This window comes from Balaenoptera ricei, chromosome 20 (genome assembly GCF_028023285.1).
Source record: "Balaenoptera ricei isolate mBalRic1 chromosome 20, mBalRic1.hap2, whole genome shotgun sequence".
Taxonomy (NCBI): Eukaryota; Metazoa; Chordata; class Mammalia; order Artiodactyla; family Balaenopteridae; genus Balaenoptera; species Balaenoptera ricei.
In genome coordinates, this window is record NC_082658.1 from 47,910,511 (window position 1) to 47,929,797 (window position 19,287).

Consider the following 19,287-nt stretch of genomic DNA (forward strand, 5'->3'; position numbering starts at 1 on the left):
ATAGAGAATTCAGGGCCAACTTTATTTTGCCTATTTCCTTCTCTGTGAAGTCATTGGACAAAGATTCCTTCCAACTCTAGTATAGTGATGTTAATACAGTACAATCTAAAAAAATTCTTTAGCTTCAGATTCTTCGACATACTTATTTCAAAATAAGTACTTCATATCCCTTTGCTCTGACATCCTCATCTCCATAAACATCCTTCAGGATTTCTCTTGGAGACGTTTTTCACTTCTTCAGATAAAGCACCATTTCAACTTTCACCTAGGTTACCCAAAGTTGCTTTTACCCCTCCAACTGGTTTCCTTCCTCATCTAATCCTCTTATTGGTCATTTCACATCTTCCCAAGGGCTCCACCACTGTTTTTTTCAAGTTCGTACTTATCTCTCGGGCGCTATAGTTCCGCCATCCACCTTGTAATCTGCAGCCTCAAGGTATGTTCTGTCTGTGAACCTTCAGAGAAGGCCCAACAACTGAGTAAAACCTCTGACCAAGCCACGAAGGGGTACTCGCAACACAACTCCCTACTCTCGTTCATGTTGTGAAAGCTGATCCCTTTACTCAGCTGTTTCTATCGCTTCCTTTCTTTCTCCCCAGACTGTTACCACCCTACTCCCAACTATCTCAATGGCATGAAATGTTGACTTTATCATTTGTCTACTTCTTTCTGGAGAGCTCTCAAGGGAGCAATGCAACTGAAGTGGAAAAAGAGGGAAGAGGGCAGAGATGGAGCTCAACTAGTTCCTGGTCTCAGCTTACTGAGACGAGCCCTTGTAAAAGAGATCAAGTCTTCTGATGTTACAGGTCACGTCTGGCACAGACCTGGTACCCCCAAATGTTCAACATTAACTCCCTAAAGCAAGTAAGGAAAAAATCCAGAAGTTTCTAAAAATAAAAAGGCCCGCTAGTCACTGAAATTCCAGCAGATGGCAGACACTTCTGTTCACCACTACCATCCTTGGAGGACAGAGAAGCAAACTTCCTGGAACTTCCAAGCAGAGGAAAGGAAGAAGTGAGGTGAGTAGAGGACAAAAGCTTTCTAATCCCCTTTTCAGAGAAAGATAGCTACATTTGTCCAAAAAGTATAGTTGTCTCCCAAGAACTAAACACAGTTGTACTGCAGTAAAAAGATGGATTCCTGTCTACAAATTATTTACTAGCTTTAAGAATTCAGGCGGTTACTCAACTTTTCTGTTCTGCATTGGTAAAATCGTAGTATATACCCGGTAACATATCTGTGAAGATTAAATGAGGTAATATCTATAATATGGTGCCTAGTATTTAGCAAGCAGTAAATAAATGTTGGTTCCACTTTCCACCCCTACCCTTTTTTCTCAAGTACAGTAACATATCCAAAATAAAACATTTTATTGGCTATTTATTAAGGGTCTATAGCCATAATTAGTCAAAAATCTAATAAAGATGAGGTGCTGAGGGAGAAGTGAAAGTAAAGATAGAAAAAGTGGGATGCAAGTAAGGCTTTCAAAAGGGCCCACACCAAAGGTTCCCATCATCTCAAAAGAGTGCTAGCAATGACTCTTAGGACTCAAGGATTAATCAGATTATGAAATAGCGTGCCTAATAAATGACAACACAGTGACTAACAGTGAAATTTTTTTTATCATTCTGGAGGAAGAAAGTGGGAGAAAAGTCACACACATTAATAATCCATGATGCCAAGATTCTGAGGAATAAAAATTTCCCAGCTAGGAGGGATGCCTCCCTCAGTTTTTGTTTTATTAATATGAATAAAAAGCATCTGCTCCTTCACCACCAAGTCTTGTACTCAGAAATAACTGACCCAAGTCTGGGAGAACAACCAATTCAAGTGTGAAGGGCTGAGGCTTCCAAACACAGCTACTGTTTCCTATCATGCATCTTCATCTCAGTGGTGACATGGTCACCTGTGGCAGGGATCCAAAGGGTGAAGGAGCAGCAGATGTCTATGAACACTGTGTGGTGACAGTGGCTCACAGCCTCCAGACTCATAGCTCTGTGTGGTGGCCTTCTGCCTTCAACAACTCACTGGGCTTCATGAAGATGCCTTCCATGGCTTTCCAGTAATTGTTCTGGCTTGGCTGGGCCATGCCATGCACCTCTTTTTGCCCACTGATGGGTCGACCATATTGTTCTCCTGTGACAGACAGCAGAACCTCAGTGGAAGAATGCTTGAACCGCACCTCACCATCCCTCACCCAGTAGGGCCCATTACAGAGCACTGTCCAGTCATCCAGATAATCGCCTTCACCTTCCTCACCAAAAGCACTCACTTCCTGGAAGACACAGATAGGTAGTGACATTAGTATGGCTGACACATAGACTTGAAAAGGGGAGGGAGGCAATGGGAAGAAAACTAAGACTATCCAAAAGTGATAAATAAGAGGCTTTCCAGTGTTGTTTAAAAATAAATAAAATAGAATAAAACTGTGGAAAAAAGATAAAAAGACACCAAGGACATGAAATCACTTGCCATAAGATTATGGTCCAAACGTTTACTTTGCAAATATTCCTCTATTTGCCTTATATTTCCTATTATAGTCTTAAAATACTTTACCTCTTGTTATTTGACGTTAAATATTCCTGCCTCATTCCCTTAACTAGACATTAAGTGACGTGGTGAGAAACACAAGTTGGAAAGAGGATGGGCTCTGGAAACAGGCAAACCTTGAATGTCAGCTTTGTCCCTTCCTGTGTAACTCCTTTGGGCTTTCATTTTCTCCTCTATAAAATGATGACAATAATACCTTACAAAATAATTGTGAGAATTAAATAAAATAATAAATATTAATTGAGCAGAGTATAGCAGATTCTATCTTCCACTCGTATTCTAATCCCATTCCCCATAAGACCAAAAATTCAGAGTTTCTATCACAATTTTAAAAGTAACTGATTATTTCAGACATATATAATTTTTTTTAATTGAATTATAATTGACCTACAACACTATGTTAGTTCCAGGTGCACAACACAGTGACTCAATACATTACAAAACGTATTACAAAATGACCACTACCAGACACATACAATTTAAATATACACTAAGAGCTATAAAATTTTAGATGATAAAAATCAGTTATTTGGAAATAAAGTCTGTAAGACTAAAGGCAAAAGAAACTGCACATAATTAACAATTCTACTACTATACTTGTATACTGGAACTGAACAAGTAAGTAAATGGATGAGAGTGTTAGCAGCCTGGTGTCTCACTGTTAGAGTGGGAATTTACAAATAAGCAAAGGGAGGAGGCTAAAATGGTCTATGTGGCAATGGATTAGAATTGGAGGCATCAGTAAGAACTCATGTTTAACTTAATATAGATATAGATGGTTACATATGTGAACACTTACAATAAATATGAGTATATACACGTACATACATATATTTCTTTGCTCTGTCAGGTGAGAGGGCCTAAAAGAAACAAAATCCCCTAGCAACAAGCTCATGAAAGGCCTAGATCTTGGTTTAAGAATACCCTTTTCCAATAAAAGGAAGCAGGACTCCATAGGGAAATAGCTGATTCTAGGACTGGGGCAAGAAATATACAAGATGAGCCTGGAATATCTTTTACTGCCGGAAAGTAAGGAAGTGTTAAAACGTAGCCACACACATACACAATGATGGGAGCAGGTCAAATGGACACAGGAGACAACTGAAAGAGCTCCCAACAGCCAAAGGTGGAAAAATGTGAGCAACATAATGAAGACAGTGGTATTGGATTATAACTCAAAGTATAAAATAAATATACAGGAGTCCATACCAATGAAAATAAATGACTGAATAAATAGAGAAAAGACAAATCTTCCATGCAGAAGGATTCCAAATAAATTATGTAACTCTTCTACCCTAAAGGAAGAGGAGCATAACTCCCAACTCAAGTATGAGCTGTGCACAGTGACTTCCTTCCAAAGAGTACAGTATGTAAAGGGAAAAAGTGAAAAGAATAACTTTACAAGAGAAACCTGAAAAACACTACTTCAGCCAGGTAATCAATATCAACAATCATAAGATATTATGTACCCTTGATAGATGGGATGAAAATGGCACTTTACCTCTGTGGTCTTCCTGCCCAAAACCTTTATAAATCCAGTCTAATCATAAGAAAAAGATCAGACAAATTCCAACAGAGGATCACCCTATAATATACCTGACTAGCACTCCTCAAAACTATCAAGGTCAGGACTTCCCTGGTGGCGCAGTGGTTAGGAATCCGCCTGCCAATGCAGGGGACATGGGTTCAAGTCCTGGCCCAGGAAGATCCAACGTGCCGCGGAGCAACTAAGCTGTGCACCACAACTACTAAGCCTGCGCTCTAGAGCCTGTGAGCCACAACTACTGAGCCTGCGTGCCACAACTACTAAAGCCTATGCACCTAGCCCGTGCTCCGCAACAAGAGAAGCCACTGCAATGAGCAGCCTGCGCACCGCAACGAAGAATAGCCCCCACTCGCCCAACTAGAGAAAGCATGCATGCAGCAACGAAGACCCAACGCAGCCAAAAATGAATAAATAGATAAATTTATAAAAAATAAACTATCAAGGTCAACAAAAACAAGGAGAATCTGAGAAACTGTCACAGCCAAGAGCAGTCTAAGGAGACAACTAAATGTAATGTGGATGGGATCCTGGAACAGAAAAAAGACAGTAGGTAAAAACTAAGGAAATCAGAATGAACTATAGACTTTAGTTGATAATAATGTATCAGTATTGCTTTATTAACTGTAGCAAATTTACCATACTAATGTTAAGATGTTAATAGGGAAAAATATATACAGAGGGGGAGTGGGAGGGAAGCAGTCATTAAGGGATCCACATCCTTCAAAAGTTCAAGGCTTAAAAAAAATGGCACAATACCTAATTCATTTTCCTAATGTGGTTAGTTGGCATCATAAAAAAATAATAATTTTTATCACAAGTTTGGAAAACACTGGGTTTCTTTATTGCAAGATTTATCAAGATAACTTATGATACACTAACATATACCTATTCTCTCTTTCCTCATTTCTTGATTTGATCTAAACGTAGAGTCTCCATTTTGACCAGAAACAACTTCCTTCACACTTATGAGACAGAGGCAATTCTTCAGGTCTGCACAAAAGAGAAGATCTATACCTGGAAGAGAAAGGGCTAAGAACCAAGATATCAAACAACTCAACTGAGTAATGAGCAGCAATGACCCACAGGATGCCACCTCACCTGGTTTCCAGAAAGAGGTGAGGTGAAGTGGTGACTGTGGAGGTTTCGGCCAGTGTTGACATGTGTCAGCCGGATGGGCTGACCACATCTGATGGGGGTTCCCCTCTCACACACTGTGGCTGTCTTCCCCCGTATCCTCCAGTAACTATTGCTGTCATCCACAGAGGTTACACCTGTCACTGACTGCTGCCCACTACCTGCAGTCAAAAAAAAAAGAAAAAGAAAAAGAAAAGAGGGTGAGCTTAACCTGACCCCTCTCTTTCCTATGGCTAATAATGTGCCCTGTGTCATAAAATAGGTTTGGGGGGCTGGGAAGGAAACCCCATGCTTCATATTTTTTTCTTCTATGATATTAAAATATATATGAAAAACACTAAATGTATTTATATAGTATTAGTTATTATATGATAAACTATGTTTAAGAGTGTACCATATCAGGGCTTCTCTGGTGGCACAGTGGTTAAGAATCCAATCTGCCTGCCAGGGCAGGGGACACGGGTTTGAGCCCTGGTCCAGGAAGATCCCACATGCCATGGAGCAACTAAGCCCGTGCACCACAGCTACTGAGCCTGCGCTCTAGAGCCCGCGAGCCACAACTACTGAGCCTGCATGCCACAACTACTGAAGCCCGCGCACCTAGAGCCCGTGCTCCGCAATAAGAGAAGCCACCGCAATGAGAAACCCGAGCACCGCAACGAACAGCAGCCCCCACTCACCGCAACTAGAGAAAGCCCGCGCGCAGCAACGAAGACCCAATGCAGCCAAAAATAAATTAATTAAAAACAAAATAAAGTGAGACTGGTTTTTGCTGTCAACTTTAATCCAACAAGCCATTACAGCTCTCCAATTCCTGTAAGTGATATATCCAACATATTACAAAAGTTTTTTTTTTTTAATTTACAATTTCAACATTTTTTTTTAAATTTTATTTATTTAGTTATTTGGCTGCATTGGGTCTTTGTTGCTGTGCACGGGCTTTCTCTAGTTGTGGCGAGCTGGGGCTACTCTTTGTTGCAGTGCGCAGGCTTCTCACTGCGGTGGCTTCTCTTGTTACGGAGCACAAGCTCTAGGTGCGCGGGCTTCAGTAGTTGTGGCACACGGGCTTAGTTGCTCCGCAGCATGTGGGATCTTCCCGGACCAGGGCTCGAACCCGTGTCCCCTGCATTGGCAGGAGGATTCTTAACCACTCCACCACCAGGGAAGTCCCACAAAAGTATTCTTAAGTCATCTAAATTTGGTTCATACTACTTAAAAATGGTGCGATTTTGCAGGTTAAAAGGTACTAGGTTAAACATGTAGCTACAGGCTTGAAAAAAAGTGGAAATATACAAATAATAATTGCTAACCAGCTAATGTGTACTTGAGCAATTACTGGGTATCAGATACAAACCCAGGCTTTTTACTTGAATATTCTTAATTGATACAATCATCTACTCTCTGAGGTAGCTATTATTATTATTACCCCCATTTTACAGTGGAGTGTTAAAAAGGCTGAATAATATGCCCAAGATCACATAATCTTAAGAGACAATGCAGGGTTTGAACCTAAGTGGACCAACTCTAGAACTCACACTCTTAACCATTCTACCACCTGGCCTCCCACAAAGCTTTATTTTCTGTTAAGTTCCCCCAAATAGGCCACTCATATAAACTCAAGGGATATTCTCTTTCCTAGGCCTCATTCACTACTCAGTTCTTTGAAGGCACTCCGTATTTCCCAGACACTTTCCTCAGTCACTCTTGCCTATTGCTCCTAGCTTTCCCTTCAGTCCCCTGGCCCTGCCTGACCACAAACTTTTGATGACACTTCCCTTTTACCACTTAACATAACTGCATTGTACCAGTTATCTGGGTGAATGTTTATGACTAAACTACCAGTTTCTCTCTCTTGTTTCTTCTATTCAACTCAATGATTTTGTTATATCTTAAAAAACAAAAGGCTAACCAACCCTCCCTCCTCACTTCTGGTTACTGCCTTACAGTTCTCTTGGTCCTCACTTCCATGCCTCACTAAATCATGGTCTACACTTTCTGTCTCCTATTTTTCACTTTCTATTCAACCCTCCACTTCCTTTCCCATTCTTAAACTTTAGGATTACCCAGAGTTCCATCCCTGGCCCTTATACATTCTTAAATACTGGTTGGGGATCAAGACAAAAGCATTTACAAGTGCTTCAACAAGTTTTTCAAGTGATTCAAATTGACACCAGATTGCAAACCACAGTTCATCCTGGGCAATTTCATTTACTCTCCCCACATCTTCAACCACCACCCAGACAATGATGTTGTACTTAACTCTGTATCTCAGGCTCAGCACAGATCTCTCTTCTGAGCTCCAGACTGAACCTGGTTCTCAAATCTGGATGCCCATCAGAAGCACCTGAAGAGATTTTTAAACCTATAGATTCCTACTGGCAGCCTCTCTCCACCCACATTCTGATTCAGTAGATCCAAAATAGGAAACTAGATCAAATTAAAATATAATAAGCCTGACACATAGTAGGTATTCACTGAATGGCCGCTAGGATTATTTTACTTTATTTATTTTTGGATGCATTGGGTCTTCGTTGCTGCGCGCGGGCTTTCTCTAGTTGCAGCGAGTGGGGACTACTCTTCGTTGCGGTGTGCGGGATTCTCATTGCGGTGGCTTCTCTTGTTGCGGAGCACAGGCTCTAGGCACGTGGGCTTCAGTAGTTGTGACACATGGACTCAGCAGTAGTGGCTCACGGGCTCCAGAGCGCAGGCTCAGTAGTTGTGGCGCACGGGCTTAGTTGCTCCGCGGCATGTGGGATCTTCCCGGACCAGGGCTCGAACCTGTGTCCCCAGCATTGGCAGGCAGATTCTTAACCACTGCGCCACCAGGGAAGCCCACCGCTAGGATTATTAAGACGTCCCAACAATGACAATTCAGTTCCTCTCCTAGTCTACCTGGCCAGACAGGTTTTGGGTATCATAAACCACAGTCCAGTCTCCATCTAAGAGAACTCCTTCCTCTCTTGGCTAATAGCATCATCAGTTATCTAAGATAGAAATCTAGCAGTCATCTTAGATGTCTCTCACATCTCACTACCTGAACTTTTTTCTCTCCTTTCTGTCTGTTTTCATTTCCTTGTAACTTGCTCACTGCTGTATTTCCTGTATCTAGAACAATATTAGACACACAGTAGATTCCTTAAATCTATACTGAATGAATGAATCCACAAATAATTGCTGAATTATAAATGAACCCACAAGCTAAGCATTTTAGTTTCATACGTTAAAAAGCCCTCTAAACAGTTTCCTCTCCAATCCCAGTGAGTGCTTCAGTTCTTCTTTACAAAAAGGATAAGGTCTGAGTGAAAAGAAGCCAAAGGAAAAGAGTTGAAGAGCAAGTGTAAGATGGAAAAGAGCTAGAACAGAGGGTTATAATCAAAGAATGAGGTCTTGGAAGACTTCAGAAATAACAGCACTTACTGTAATTTTCTACATGTCTGTCTCTCCTGCACTGAGTAGTACCAGCCTGCAGTAACTGAAAGCAGACTTTGACCCTGGACAGATGTGGATCGAACCCCATCACTGTCATTCACTAGCTGCCAAGACTTGAGTATGCGATTTATTTGAGTCTGTTTCCTCACCTGTAAAATGAGGATAATAATAGTCTATGCGTCGTAGGAATGTTATAAGTTTTAAAAAGCAAATATGTAATGTGCCTGGCACGAAGCTCACCACATAGAAACTAAGATTACGATTAAGATGCTTAAAGACCACTCAACTCTCGGACTCTCCGCCTCCAGACCTCAGGAACCTCCCCCGGGCTCCCCTAACCTTCCCAGACCACACCCCTCAGAGTCTCTCTAGGCCCCGCCCCCTCCGGAGCCTACCAGGCCTTCCTAGCCCACCCGAACCCGGGTGGCCGTACCTGACCCGTAGCGCACGTCGTGTGAGTGCAGTCGCACGTTGTGGCGCGTATTGAGCAGCTTCACCACAGAACCGCATGTAACGACAGCCAGATTGGACGATCCCACAGCACTCCACAAACCCCCGAACAACAGCAGCGACACCACAGCCATCCCGTCTGTAGCACGGAACCCCTAATCTTCGAAGAAAACTCGGCCCCTCCCCGGAACCGGAAGCCGCGGGTGGAACCACAGAGAGGACGAAAAGGAGCTCTAGTCTGGTCTTTATGGTTCCTTTGGCTAGAGCGGCCTGAGGAACGGGCTAGGTCTGGTTGCTTCCGACCTCCTCATTCAACTTATTCTGTTCCGGGGGCCCTGTGACAGTTGCCTTCCTGACCTGCTTTGGCCAGCCCAGCCCAGCTACCCCCATCCCTCCCTCCCCACCCGACCCCCGCCCCCGGCGAAGCCCGTAGACCTGTTTGGGAGAAGAGAGCAAGAACTGGTCCGCCCACTCCCAGTGACAGGGGGCCGGAAGTGACGTAGTACGTTGACGCAGCAGCGGCGGCGGTGGCGGCGGAGGTACTGTGCGGTGGGTCCGTACTATCTTTTCCCAGTCTCGGTTCGAGGACTCCATTTTCCTCGGTGGGGGCTTAGCGCACCGGAGAAGCGGCGGGCCTCAGGCAGGTAAAGTTTGGACTGGAAAGCGTGTTCCTCGAATGGGTCAGGTGGGGAGCCAGGCTCCTAGGGCCTGGTCCCGTAAGGGACGAGGCACTGGGGAGCCGTATGCGGGAAGAAGGGGGCCGCCGGCCTGCCGTGCTGTATGAGAGAGAAGGAGGAAGAAAGCGGGGTAGTTGCTCGGAGTCTCAAGGCTTTTCCCAACCCTCTGCCACCCAGCACCCATGAATTGGGTGGCCTGCTGTGTCAACAGGCTTCCTGGGATGCCGTCCTTCTCTCGCAGCTTCTGAAAACTGGGCCGCGCGATAGGGTTTGGAATGGAAGGGACCTGGGGCTTCCGAGTCAGGATCAGGTGATCGAATTGTTTGTCCTGGGGATGTGAAACCTACGGAGCTTCCAGCAACTCGGCCATCAGGCTAGAGGGCGATGCCAAATTCCGTCTTTTTCCATATTGTTGAGTAATGTAATTAGAACTTTTTGTAAATGACTACATTCATCAGACGCTTACCACACACATCAGAATGGGCTATTAAGACAAAAACTTTATTTTCTTCCAGTTTCTGCCTTTCTCTCCAGGGACTCCCTTGAACCAGCTGGAGCGATTCATTTCCCGTGTTTGTTACAAGTACTGATACTTATTTTTCTTTTAGAGGAGGCCTCAGCTCTCTTAAAATACTTCACTGTAATATCAGAAGTAGCAAGGGAGTATTAAGTTACACTGCTGTTGTTAATGAACATGGAGAGTGTAAAGAATTTTGAATATGATTTCTTGGGACAAAAAAAGCTTAGTTCGATGTTTTTTAGTTTAACTGTTTATATGAAAGTTACTGATTTTTAAGTCTTATGTATTGATTACAAAAGTATGACTGCTCCCCCATCAACTGTGAATTTAGAGCCCTTTTGCATGACTTGTGTTCCTCCAGCCAGTACAAGTCTGAAACATCTGAAAGCTTATTTAGTTGGTTTGGGCGGCTACTAGATCAGATTAGCATGGTATTGCTACTCCCGAAGAGGTTTAAATCTCATCCTGGGACTAATCACATCAGGAAGTGGTGCAGTCACATCTTACAGTTGAATTTCCTTCAGAGTTTAATCCTGGGTTTTCGGCATGCTTCCTTCAGATGACCTAGTCCTGTGGCTTTAATAACCATCTGAAAGTTGGCAACTCCCGAGTTTAAATCTCTAGCCCAGCCTTCTCTCCTCTATGTTTAAGAATCACACAAAATGCCTATTTAACAGTTCCATTTGGATGTCTCTTAGACATCCCAAACCTGACATAAGAAAAAGAAAATTTTGGTTTTTCCCATCATCCCAAACCTGGTCTTCCCTACATTACTAAGTGGTACTCTCATCCACATGCTTACCAAAGCCAGACCTCTGAAAATCATCTTGGATTCTTTTTTACTATCCACCCCCCCACCCCCCCGCCAGGTCTTTCATTAAGTCCTGTCATTTCTACCTCCAAAATGTATTTCAAATCTCTCTTCTATTCTCTATCTCCACTGCTGCTACCCTGTTCCAAGCCACCAGCATCTTTTGCCCAAGCTACCACAATAGTATCTTCAGTTTTCTCTGCTTCCACCCAGAACCTCTCCCAGTCCATTTTCCACATTAGCAGGATCAGGTCAGGTCAGATCATGTCATTTTCTTTTCCAGTGGCTTTCCATGGCCTTCGCAGCCTGACTTGAGCAGGCCCCTTCTCCCTCTCGCATTCCGCTGCCTTCACCATTCTTTGGTCACACTGGCCATAGGATATTGCCTACCATATGCCAAGTTCTTGCCCACCTTTTCAGCCAGGAACCTCCTCCCCTGGCTCTGCATACCACAGCCTGCCCATTCTTGACCTCTTGGCCTAAACTAACCCTTTCAAAGGTGAGGGTGTTTACTTCCTTCCTAGCACTTACAGCAAGCTTTATTTTATTTGTTTGTGGTTTGTCTCCTGGCAAACTACAGAATACAGGTATCCTAGGGGCAGGGAGTTTGTCTTGTATGTGCCTGGCGTTTAGTAGGCACTCATTAAATAAATATTTATTTAATTAACAAGTAAATTATTAAGTCAGTTCTTGGTTTAAAACCTGTAGGGGCTTCCCAGCACCTTTCAGATAGAATCCAAAATCCTTAAGTTGTCCTATCAAGATCCTTGTGGCCTCACCTCTCACTCATCATGAACCCTCTCTCCAGTCAAACTGACCCTCACTGTTCCTGCTACAGCATATTCTGGGCCTTGCGCTGGGAGCACTTTTCTCCAACAACACCGCTTCTCGAACCATCTCCAAAGAAGCGAACTCCTCCACTTAGTTAATTCCGCCTCACTGAGGTCTTTCTTTAAAGTCACTTTCTCAAAAGCAGGTTAGAATCCTCTATTACAGGCTCCCATGGTACCTTTGCCATCAGTTTTTTTTCTTTTAACATTTATTTAATAAATTTTTTTAAATTTTATTTATTTTATTTTTGGCTGCATTGGGACTTTGTTGCTGTGCGCGGGCTTTTCTCTAGTTGTGGCAAGCACAGGCTTCTCATTGTGGTAGCTTCTCTTGTTGCAGAGCACGGGCTCTAGGCGCGCACGGGCTCAGTAGCTGTGGCTCGGGGACTCTAGAGCACAGGCTCAGTAGTTGTGGCCCACGGGCTTAATTGCTCCATGGTATGTGGGATCTTCCTGGACCAGGGCTTGAACCCGTGTCCCCTGCATTGATTGGCAGGCAGATTCTTAACCACTGCACCAGGGAAGCCCATGCCATCAATTCTTTAAAGACCTTCTGTACTTCTAGATTAGGGGTTCCTAAACTAAGCAATTAGGCCACTCCCATTCATTTACATACTGTCTATGTCTGCTTTTGTACTACAATGGCAGATCAGCCCCTCTGTGCTAGAGCAGGAACTGTCTGCTCCCCCAGTGTGTGTTGCACAAGGCTCAGTAACTTGCAGGGATACTGAATCTGGTTACATATTTTAGTTGTTCCTGCTCCTTGTTTGCCCTTTCTTTGTCCCCCAAGGAAATATGGAAAGAAAAGAAAAAACTAATATTTTTACATTACTTATTATGTTAACCATTATTAACAATAGTGCTTTTTATGCCCAGGCATTGAAAAGATTCTTGAAAAGATTCTAATACTGTTATTTCTTATAAATACGGTATGCATGTTAAAATGGTTATAGGCAGAATTAACATTTTCTGTATTCTAACATCTTGATGTGATTAGGATTTTTCATGACAGAGTTCTGAATCCCAAATTTAAAAGAACTTGTCTTGAGTGGACTCTGAATACTTTTGTTTATTAAACTCTTAGGTTTTTGTATTCCAAGTTGGGTAGTCATTTGTGAACACCTTTGGAGAAGTCCTAGGCTCTTGCTCATCAAATGCAGAATGTCTTATAGTTTAAACTCCACACCAGACTTCTAGGGCTATTCTCCAGATCACTAGGCCCTGTCAGATCTCTAAGCCTTTGCTCATGTTGCCTTTTTCCAGACTATCTTCTTAACTCCTCTCAACTCAGGCATCACCTTTTCTGAGGCATTCTCTGACCTCTGTCTTAATATTGCTTTCATAGTTCTCGTATATAACTACCATAAAACATTTATTGTGCTCTGTCATAACTTTATTTATTTATTTATTTATTTATTTATTTATGGCTGTGTTGGGTCTTCGTTGCAGCACGCAGGCTTTCTCTAGTTGCGGCGAGCAGGGGCTGCTCTTCGTTGTGGTGTGCGGGCTTCTCATTGCGGTGGCTTGTCTTGTTGCAGAGCACCAGCTCTAGGTGTGCGGGCTTCAGTAGTTGTGGCGCACGGGCTCAGTAGTTGCGGCTCGCAGGCTCTAGAGCACAGCCTCAGTAGTTGTGGCACACGGGCTTAGTTGCTCCGCGGCATGTGGGATCTTTCCGGACCAGGGCTCGAACCTGTGTCCCCTGCATTGGCAGGTGGATTCTTAACCACTGCACCACCAGGGAAGCCCCTGTCATAACTTTATTTACAAGTTTTTTGTGAGATGAATATGAACACTAGGGTCAAAAGCATGTTTTACTTATTTTTATATACCCAAGTCCCAGCACAGAGCTTTACCCTAAAAAAACAAAATTGTAAACGTTAATTGAAGCTGCCAGTGGGGGGAATTAACAGACATCTCTTTTTGCTCTGGTCTCCTTTTAATTGCCTCCTACATCATCTTGTTCAAAGGGAGGGACTGTGGAGGGCCTCCCCTGTGGCAATCTGATCCCAGCTCCGTTCCTCTTCCAGAGAATGTCATGGTAACCGCCAGCCTGTCCCTTTGAGCCACATCTTGTACTGCAGCTGTGCTTCCGCCTGGAGAAGCCTTCTCCTTTCACCACCCGACTCCCCTTCTGGATCTATTTCAGTAGCAAATTTAACTTACAATCTGAATATGGGGAAAATTCAAGAGCATAAGTCCTAAATACAAAATCCAAATGACATCAGACTCAGATATCATATATTAATGATAATCACATACTAATAAATAGTGTTTTTGTTCTGGAATAGTTGCTGTTTGCCAACCTCAGCCTGCAGTGCTGCTGCAGCACCCTCTGCACACCTAGCTCCCCCAAATTGCAGCAAATCAGGATTGCGTCTGGCACAAGCTATTTTAACTAGAAGTCTTGGCAGTGAGTTAGATCGGAGGCATTCCCCGGCTATAGCACAGCATGTACTTCATTGCTAACCTAGGGAATGGGAGGAAAGCTGCATGCAGCACAGAGCACCAGCTGCCCGCAAAACAGAATAAAGCTGTGCTTTCATCAGGTAGGCTGTCTGTTTCTCTCTGCTAAGTAGGCTGTAGGGCATCTGGTCTGGAGGAGCTGGCATTTAGTGTGAAGATGTTGAGGCCTTACAAGACTGAATTTGTGGGTCTGATAGGCTAATTAAAGCAAGCTATCTGTGGGGGCTGCTGTACCCAAATCTATTTTTAATGACTCAGTTCAGGGCTGAAAGAGAGCAGTATTAAAATTAGAGCACCACATTTAATCGGCAGAATTTTTAGATACTCACTTTTGGCTGTACTCAGGCTGAATGACCTTAAGGATACAGATCTTGGCGGGGAAAGGGCATCAGTCTAACCCAAGGCTTCCTGTATCACCACCCTGTGGGACCTATACAATGGTGTAGTATAGTGGCTCTCAAACTTTTTGATCTCAGGACCCCTTTATACTCTTAAAGATAATTTAAGATTCCAAAGACATTTTGTTAATGTGAGTTATATCTATTGATGTTTATGAGATTTATACATATAGATGTTAACCAGATTAGAAATTAAAATTAATTTCTAAACTAAATTAATAATGACTAAATAAATAGATGAATGTTAATTCATTTTAACATAATAATAAGCCTGTTTGCAATATACAAGTATATCAAATCAACACATTATAGACCTTAACCTTACACAATGTTATATGCCAATTACAGTTGACCCTTGGATAACACAGGGTTGATGTGCTGACCCACCTCTCTTCCCCTCACAATCTGCATACGGTTATCTCTGCCTCAAAAACAAAGGAATTGATGAATGACTCACCCAAGGGCAGGAAGCTGAAACAGTTTGGATAGAATCAAAACTCAAACCCTGATTCTTTTGATTCCACATATTGTGATCTCTAATCAAACACAAACGGTTTCCCACATTTAAATTAAAGATCTGTAAAATGAAAATACAGATACTACTATATTTGCTGGGTAAAAAATCCACATATAAGTGGACCCACACAGTTTAAACCCATGTTGTTCAGGGGTCAATTGTACATGAATAAAGCTGAGAAAAAAAGTAAGCCCACTACATTTTAGCATAAATAACACGTTTTATGAAAAACAAGTATAATCTTCAAAACAAAAAACGTAGTAAGAAGAGTGACGTTGTTTGGGGTTTTTTTTGGTTTTTGGTTTTTTTTGGTTTTGGGGGTTTTTTTGGTTTGTTTTGGGGTTTGGGTTTTTGGAGGGGGGTTTGTTTTGGTTTTGGGTTTGGGTTTTTTTGTTTTGTTTTGTTTTTGGCAAATCCTTTTAATGTCTGCCTTAACAGAGGAATGCTGGATTCTCCTACCTGCTTCTGCATTCAGTCTGTTGTGATACTACATGTCGTATAACCTCTGGAAAACTCCATTGTACACTCATGAGAGAAAGGAGGGGGTGATCCCTGGACCACACTTTGAGAACTACTGATGTGATAGAAACAACTGTTTCTGTGGAGTCAGACAGACCTTAACTCAGATCTCACCTCTTGCAGTTGACAGTTGTGTTGCCTTGAACAAGTGACTTCATCTCTGAGTCTATTTCCTCCTTTGCTGAATGGAGAGAGAAGTGTGCTGTAACTCCTAGGACATTGTAGGGGTTAATAGGTGATTTATTAAGTGTCTGGAACTTGGTAGGTGTGCAACAAATATTCCTCAGTGCACATTTTTTTTAATTGCTTAAAGTACCCAGGAAAGGCCTATATTAGTTTTGGTTCAGTTTTGTGGGTTTGTTCATTTTCCAATTTTCTTCCTGTGTCTGCTCTACATAATATGTCAAAATACATAAAATTATTCTAAGGTCCTTATTTGGCCCTCTACTAGACATCAACTCCTTGAGAACATACAGTCCTGTTTCTCTTCAAATCCCCAGCTCCTAGCAGAATGTTTGTACTTGGTAGGCATTCAGTACAGTTTGAAAAGAATGGCATCTGAAACCTCAGCCTAAAATTGAACATAAGACCATAGCATTGACCCTCCCTTTCCACCAGAACTCAGTACCTTCAGTTTTATTTCCCTGAGCTCAGTTAATCTTAATTGGTTATGGTATCAGTTGATATCAGTAAGGGTAATTTTCAGGAGAATTAGAGCCACAGAACTTAAGCCTCCTTCTAGAGCTTAGACCACTTGAGGTAGCCATTAGCCACCCTCCTCTCTCTCCAGTTCCACTGCCATCTTTAACTGGGAAGACATGAAACAATAAGTAATCTATTTAACAGATACTTAGTAGTTTCTATTTTGTATAGAGCACCTAGTGGGAAACAGCTTATCTGGTACAGAATAAAGTACCACGTAATGCCTCTTATATTGCCGTTTATGTTTTCATGGTTTTTATTAGCCCTTCAATTGGATATCGTCTTTGACTTCCGGAAGCTTATAGTCTAAGTGGAGAAAATGGACCTATGCAGTGGACCGTAATTCAGGACAGGGTGAGGAGTGGTGCTGAGTTGATCAGCAGCCAGCTTCAGGATTCCAGAATGGAATCTTGATGCTATGATTTGTGTGATCAGTGCTGTGTTTTTTGTTTGTTTGTTTTGTTTTTTATATTTTTGGCTGCGTGGGGTCTTCGTTGCTGCGTGCGGGCTTTCTCTAGTTGCAGCGAGCGGGGGCTACTCTTCGTTGCGGTGCGCGGGCTTCTCATTGCAGTGGCTTCTCTTGTTGCGGAGCACGGGCTCTAGGCGTGCGGGCTTCAGTAGTTTTGGCACATGGGCTCAGTAGTTGTGGCTCATGGGCTCTAGAGCGCAGGCTCGGTAGCTGTGGTGCACAGGCTTAGTTGCTCCGCGGCATGTGGAATCTTCCCGGACCAGGGCTCAAACCGTGTCCCCTGCATTGGCAGGCAGATTCTTAACCACTGTGCCACCAGGGAAGTCCCAGTGCTGTGTTTTGTTTTTTTTTGTTTTTTTTTTTTAATTTTATTTATTTATTTATGGCTGTTTTGGATCTTCGTTTCTGTGCGAGGGCTTTCTCTAGTTGCGGCAAGTGGGGGCCACTCTTCATCGTGGTGTGCGGGCCTCTTATTATCGCAGCCTCTCTTGTTGCGGAGCACAGACTCCAGACGCGCAGGCTCAGCAATTGTGGCTCACGGGCCTAGTCACTCCGTGGCATGTGGGATCTTCCCAGACCAGGGCTCGAACACCGTGTCCCCTGCATTGGCAGGCAGATTCTCAACCACTGCGCCACCAGGGAAGCCCCAGTGCTGTGTTTTAAAACCCAGGAAACTCCATGTCATGGTACTGTGGTTCTCCACTGAGTCATTTCCAGACTTTGGATGCATCTGACAGCAGGAAAGTAGAAGACAAAGTTGGGATTGGTTGGTACAAAATTACAGAATGCTGAGGAAAATTATGCCCAGGATTCGAATTTAAACTCAGTTAGCATTTTTTGAAATAGTAGACTATGTTCTTTCTCCTATGTCATGTAATATTCTTAACTACCCTGCGAGGTAGGTATGCTGTTGCCATTTTCCAGATGAAGAAATTGATATTCAGGCACATTCAATAATATGCTTAAGTTTATATACCTAGTAGATGGTGGGGCCAGGATTTGACCTCTACTCTTAGGCCCAGCAGTTTTTGTATTTAACTATGTTGCATTTAATTTGTAGGCCATGGAAGTCTCTTTCAAAGTGTTTTTTGTATTTTTGGTTTTTTGGTTTTTGTTTTGCTGGGGAGGTAAATGGTCACAATAGAGTTGTGGTTCTGATGTTTCTGAAGAGGCCCCTTCTCTACCCAAATGCTCGCAACCACTACTCACACAAGTGGGCTGAGATGAAACGTTGTTTAATCTGTGGAAAAGGATTTTCCTTTTGATAATGTATATAAAAGTTCCTGTCATTAAGTTGGCATTTAATTATTGTTTCCCAAACTTATGAGTGAGTCATATAATCTCACTACACCGTATCCCTACCTATATGATTATTCCTACACTAATTTCTTCGTCTGCCTATTTCTGTCCCCAAATGGTAAGTGCGATAAAACTCTTTGGACAAGCAAGATGTTATATACAGAGCAGTCCAGTATGATTGCTTTTTTAAAGGTACACATGAGAGGGGCAATTGTGAGAGGAATGGATAATGGAAGAGATGGAGCCATCTGATTCTTACTCTCTCCTCCCAGGTCGAAATGATTGGGCAGATCAGTGGCACCTAGCTGAATGCTTTTTGCGGAAATGTTTAAAGGTCCTCTGTCTCATTTTTTATCCCCAACTCCTTTCCTTCCCTAGTCGTCTTCAGGCAGGCCGTGAGAAGCTGCAGCAATGTCTGATTTTGTGGAAAGCGAGGCTGAGGAGTCAGAGGAAGAGTACAATGATGAAGGCGAGGTGGTGCCCCGGGTCACCAAGAAATTTGTAGAAGAGGAGGATGACGGTGAGGAAGCCCCAGCCTCAAGCTTCTCCCCAGTATTGCTAAGCTTTGGATAGTTGGATTCTTGCTGATGAGAGGCTCAGGCTGAGCACAGAAGTTATCACACATGAGGTACCAGCTTGAGAATTTTCAGTCATTCATAGAAAATATTTACTGAGCATCTGTCTGCTGTATGCCAGGCACTGTGCCTAGAACTAGGAATACAACATAAAGTCCCAGCTATCGTAGAGTTTACATTAGTGGGAGGGGACAGACAGTAAACCAATAAATAAATACATAGGTAATGTTTCGCTCTTTTAGAGACTTAGCACTGTTGGTATTTATGTACCCAGTTTCCAAGTTCTCTGTCCAAATCCAACCATTAGGATCATCAGCAGAGTGGAACCATGAAATGGCTTTAGAAAGGAAAATGCAAGCTTCATGAAAAGCATTATGGATGAAAGAAGGAATATAGCT

At 42.9% G+C, this 19,287-nt stretch overlaps 2 protein-coding genes across 5 annotated transcripts in view; one reads left to right on the plus strand and one right to left on the minus strand.

Annotated features, from left to right (window-relative positions):
- Positions 1-1,603: 1,603 nt before the first annotated feature.
- SDF2 (stromal cell derived factor 2) lies at positions 1,604-9,462 on the minus strand. 2 transcript variants are annotated; one of them, XM_059906711.1, is made up of 4 exons: positions 9,093-9,178; positions 8,648-8,808; positions 5,195-5,391; positions 1,604-2,275 (listed from the first exon to the last, which is right to left on the minus strand). In XM_059906711.1, exons 2-4 carry the CDS (start codon positions 8,754-8,756, stop codon positions 1,988-1,990), a joined length of 594 nt encoding a protein of 197 aa, XP_059762694.1. In that variant the 5' UTR covers positions 8,757-8,808; positions 9,093-9,178; the 3' UTR covers positions 1,604-1,987. The 2 variants fall into 2 exon arrangements, with proteins under 2 accessions (XP_059762694.1, XP_059762693.1); XM_059906710.1 differs by lacking the exon at positions 8,648-8,808 and having other exon boundaries at positions 9,093-9,462.
- Positions 9,463-9,609: 147 nt separating this feature from the next.
- The window catches only part of SUPT6H (SPT6 homolog, histone chaperone and transcription elongation factor), a 31,577-nt gene continuing 21,899 nt past the window's right edge, over positions 9,610-19,287 (plus strand). Inside the window, exons 1-3 of one of the 3 annotated variants that reach the window (XM_059906704.1) lie at positions 9,610-9,753; positions 16,810-16,900; positions 18,693-18,834. In XM_059906704.1, the coding sequence (XP_059762687.1) occupies positions 18,726-18,834 (109 nt within the window). In that variant the 5' untranslated portion in view covers positions 9,610-9,753; positions 16,810-16,900; positions 18,693-18,725. The remainder of the gene's footprint in view (positions 9,754-16,809; positions 16,901-18,692; positions 18,835-19,287) is intronic. The other 2 variants (XM_059906703.1, XM_059906705.1) reach the window with 2 other exon arrangements.

What these genes read in the sequence shown, in the direction of transcription:
- SDF2 (XM_059906710.1), bottom strand. Translation starts at nt 9,243, where the DNA reads ATGGCTGTGGTGTCGCTGCTGTTGTTCGGGGGTTTGTGGAGTGCTGTG. An exon ending in CGACGTGCGCTACGGGTCAG is followed by an intron (nt 5,392 to 9,092) that starts GTACGGCCACCC and finishes TTTTGACTGCAG; the next exon opens with GTAGTGGGCAGCAGTCAGTG. An exon ending in CACCTCTTTCTGGAAACCAG is followed by an intron (nt 2,276 to 5,194) that starts GTGAGGTGGCAT and finishes TGTGTCTTCCAG; the next exon opens with GAAGTGAGTGCTTTTGGTGA.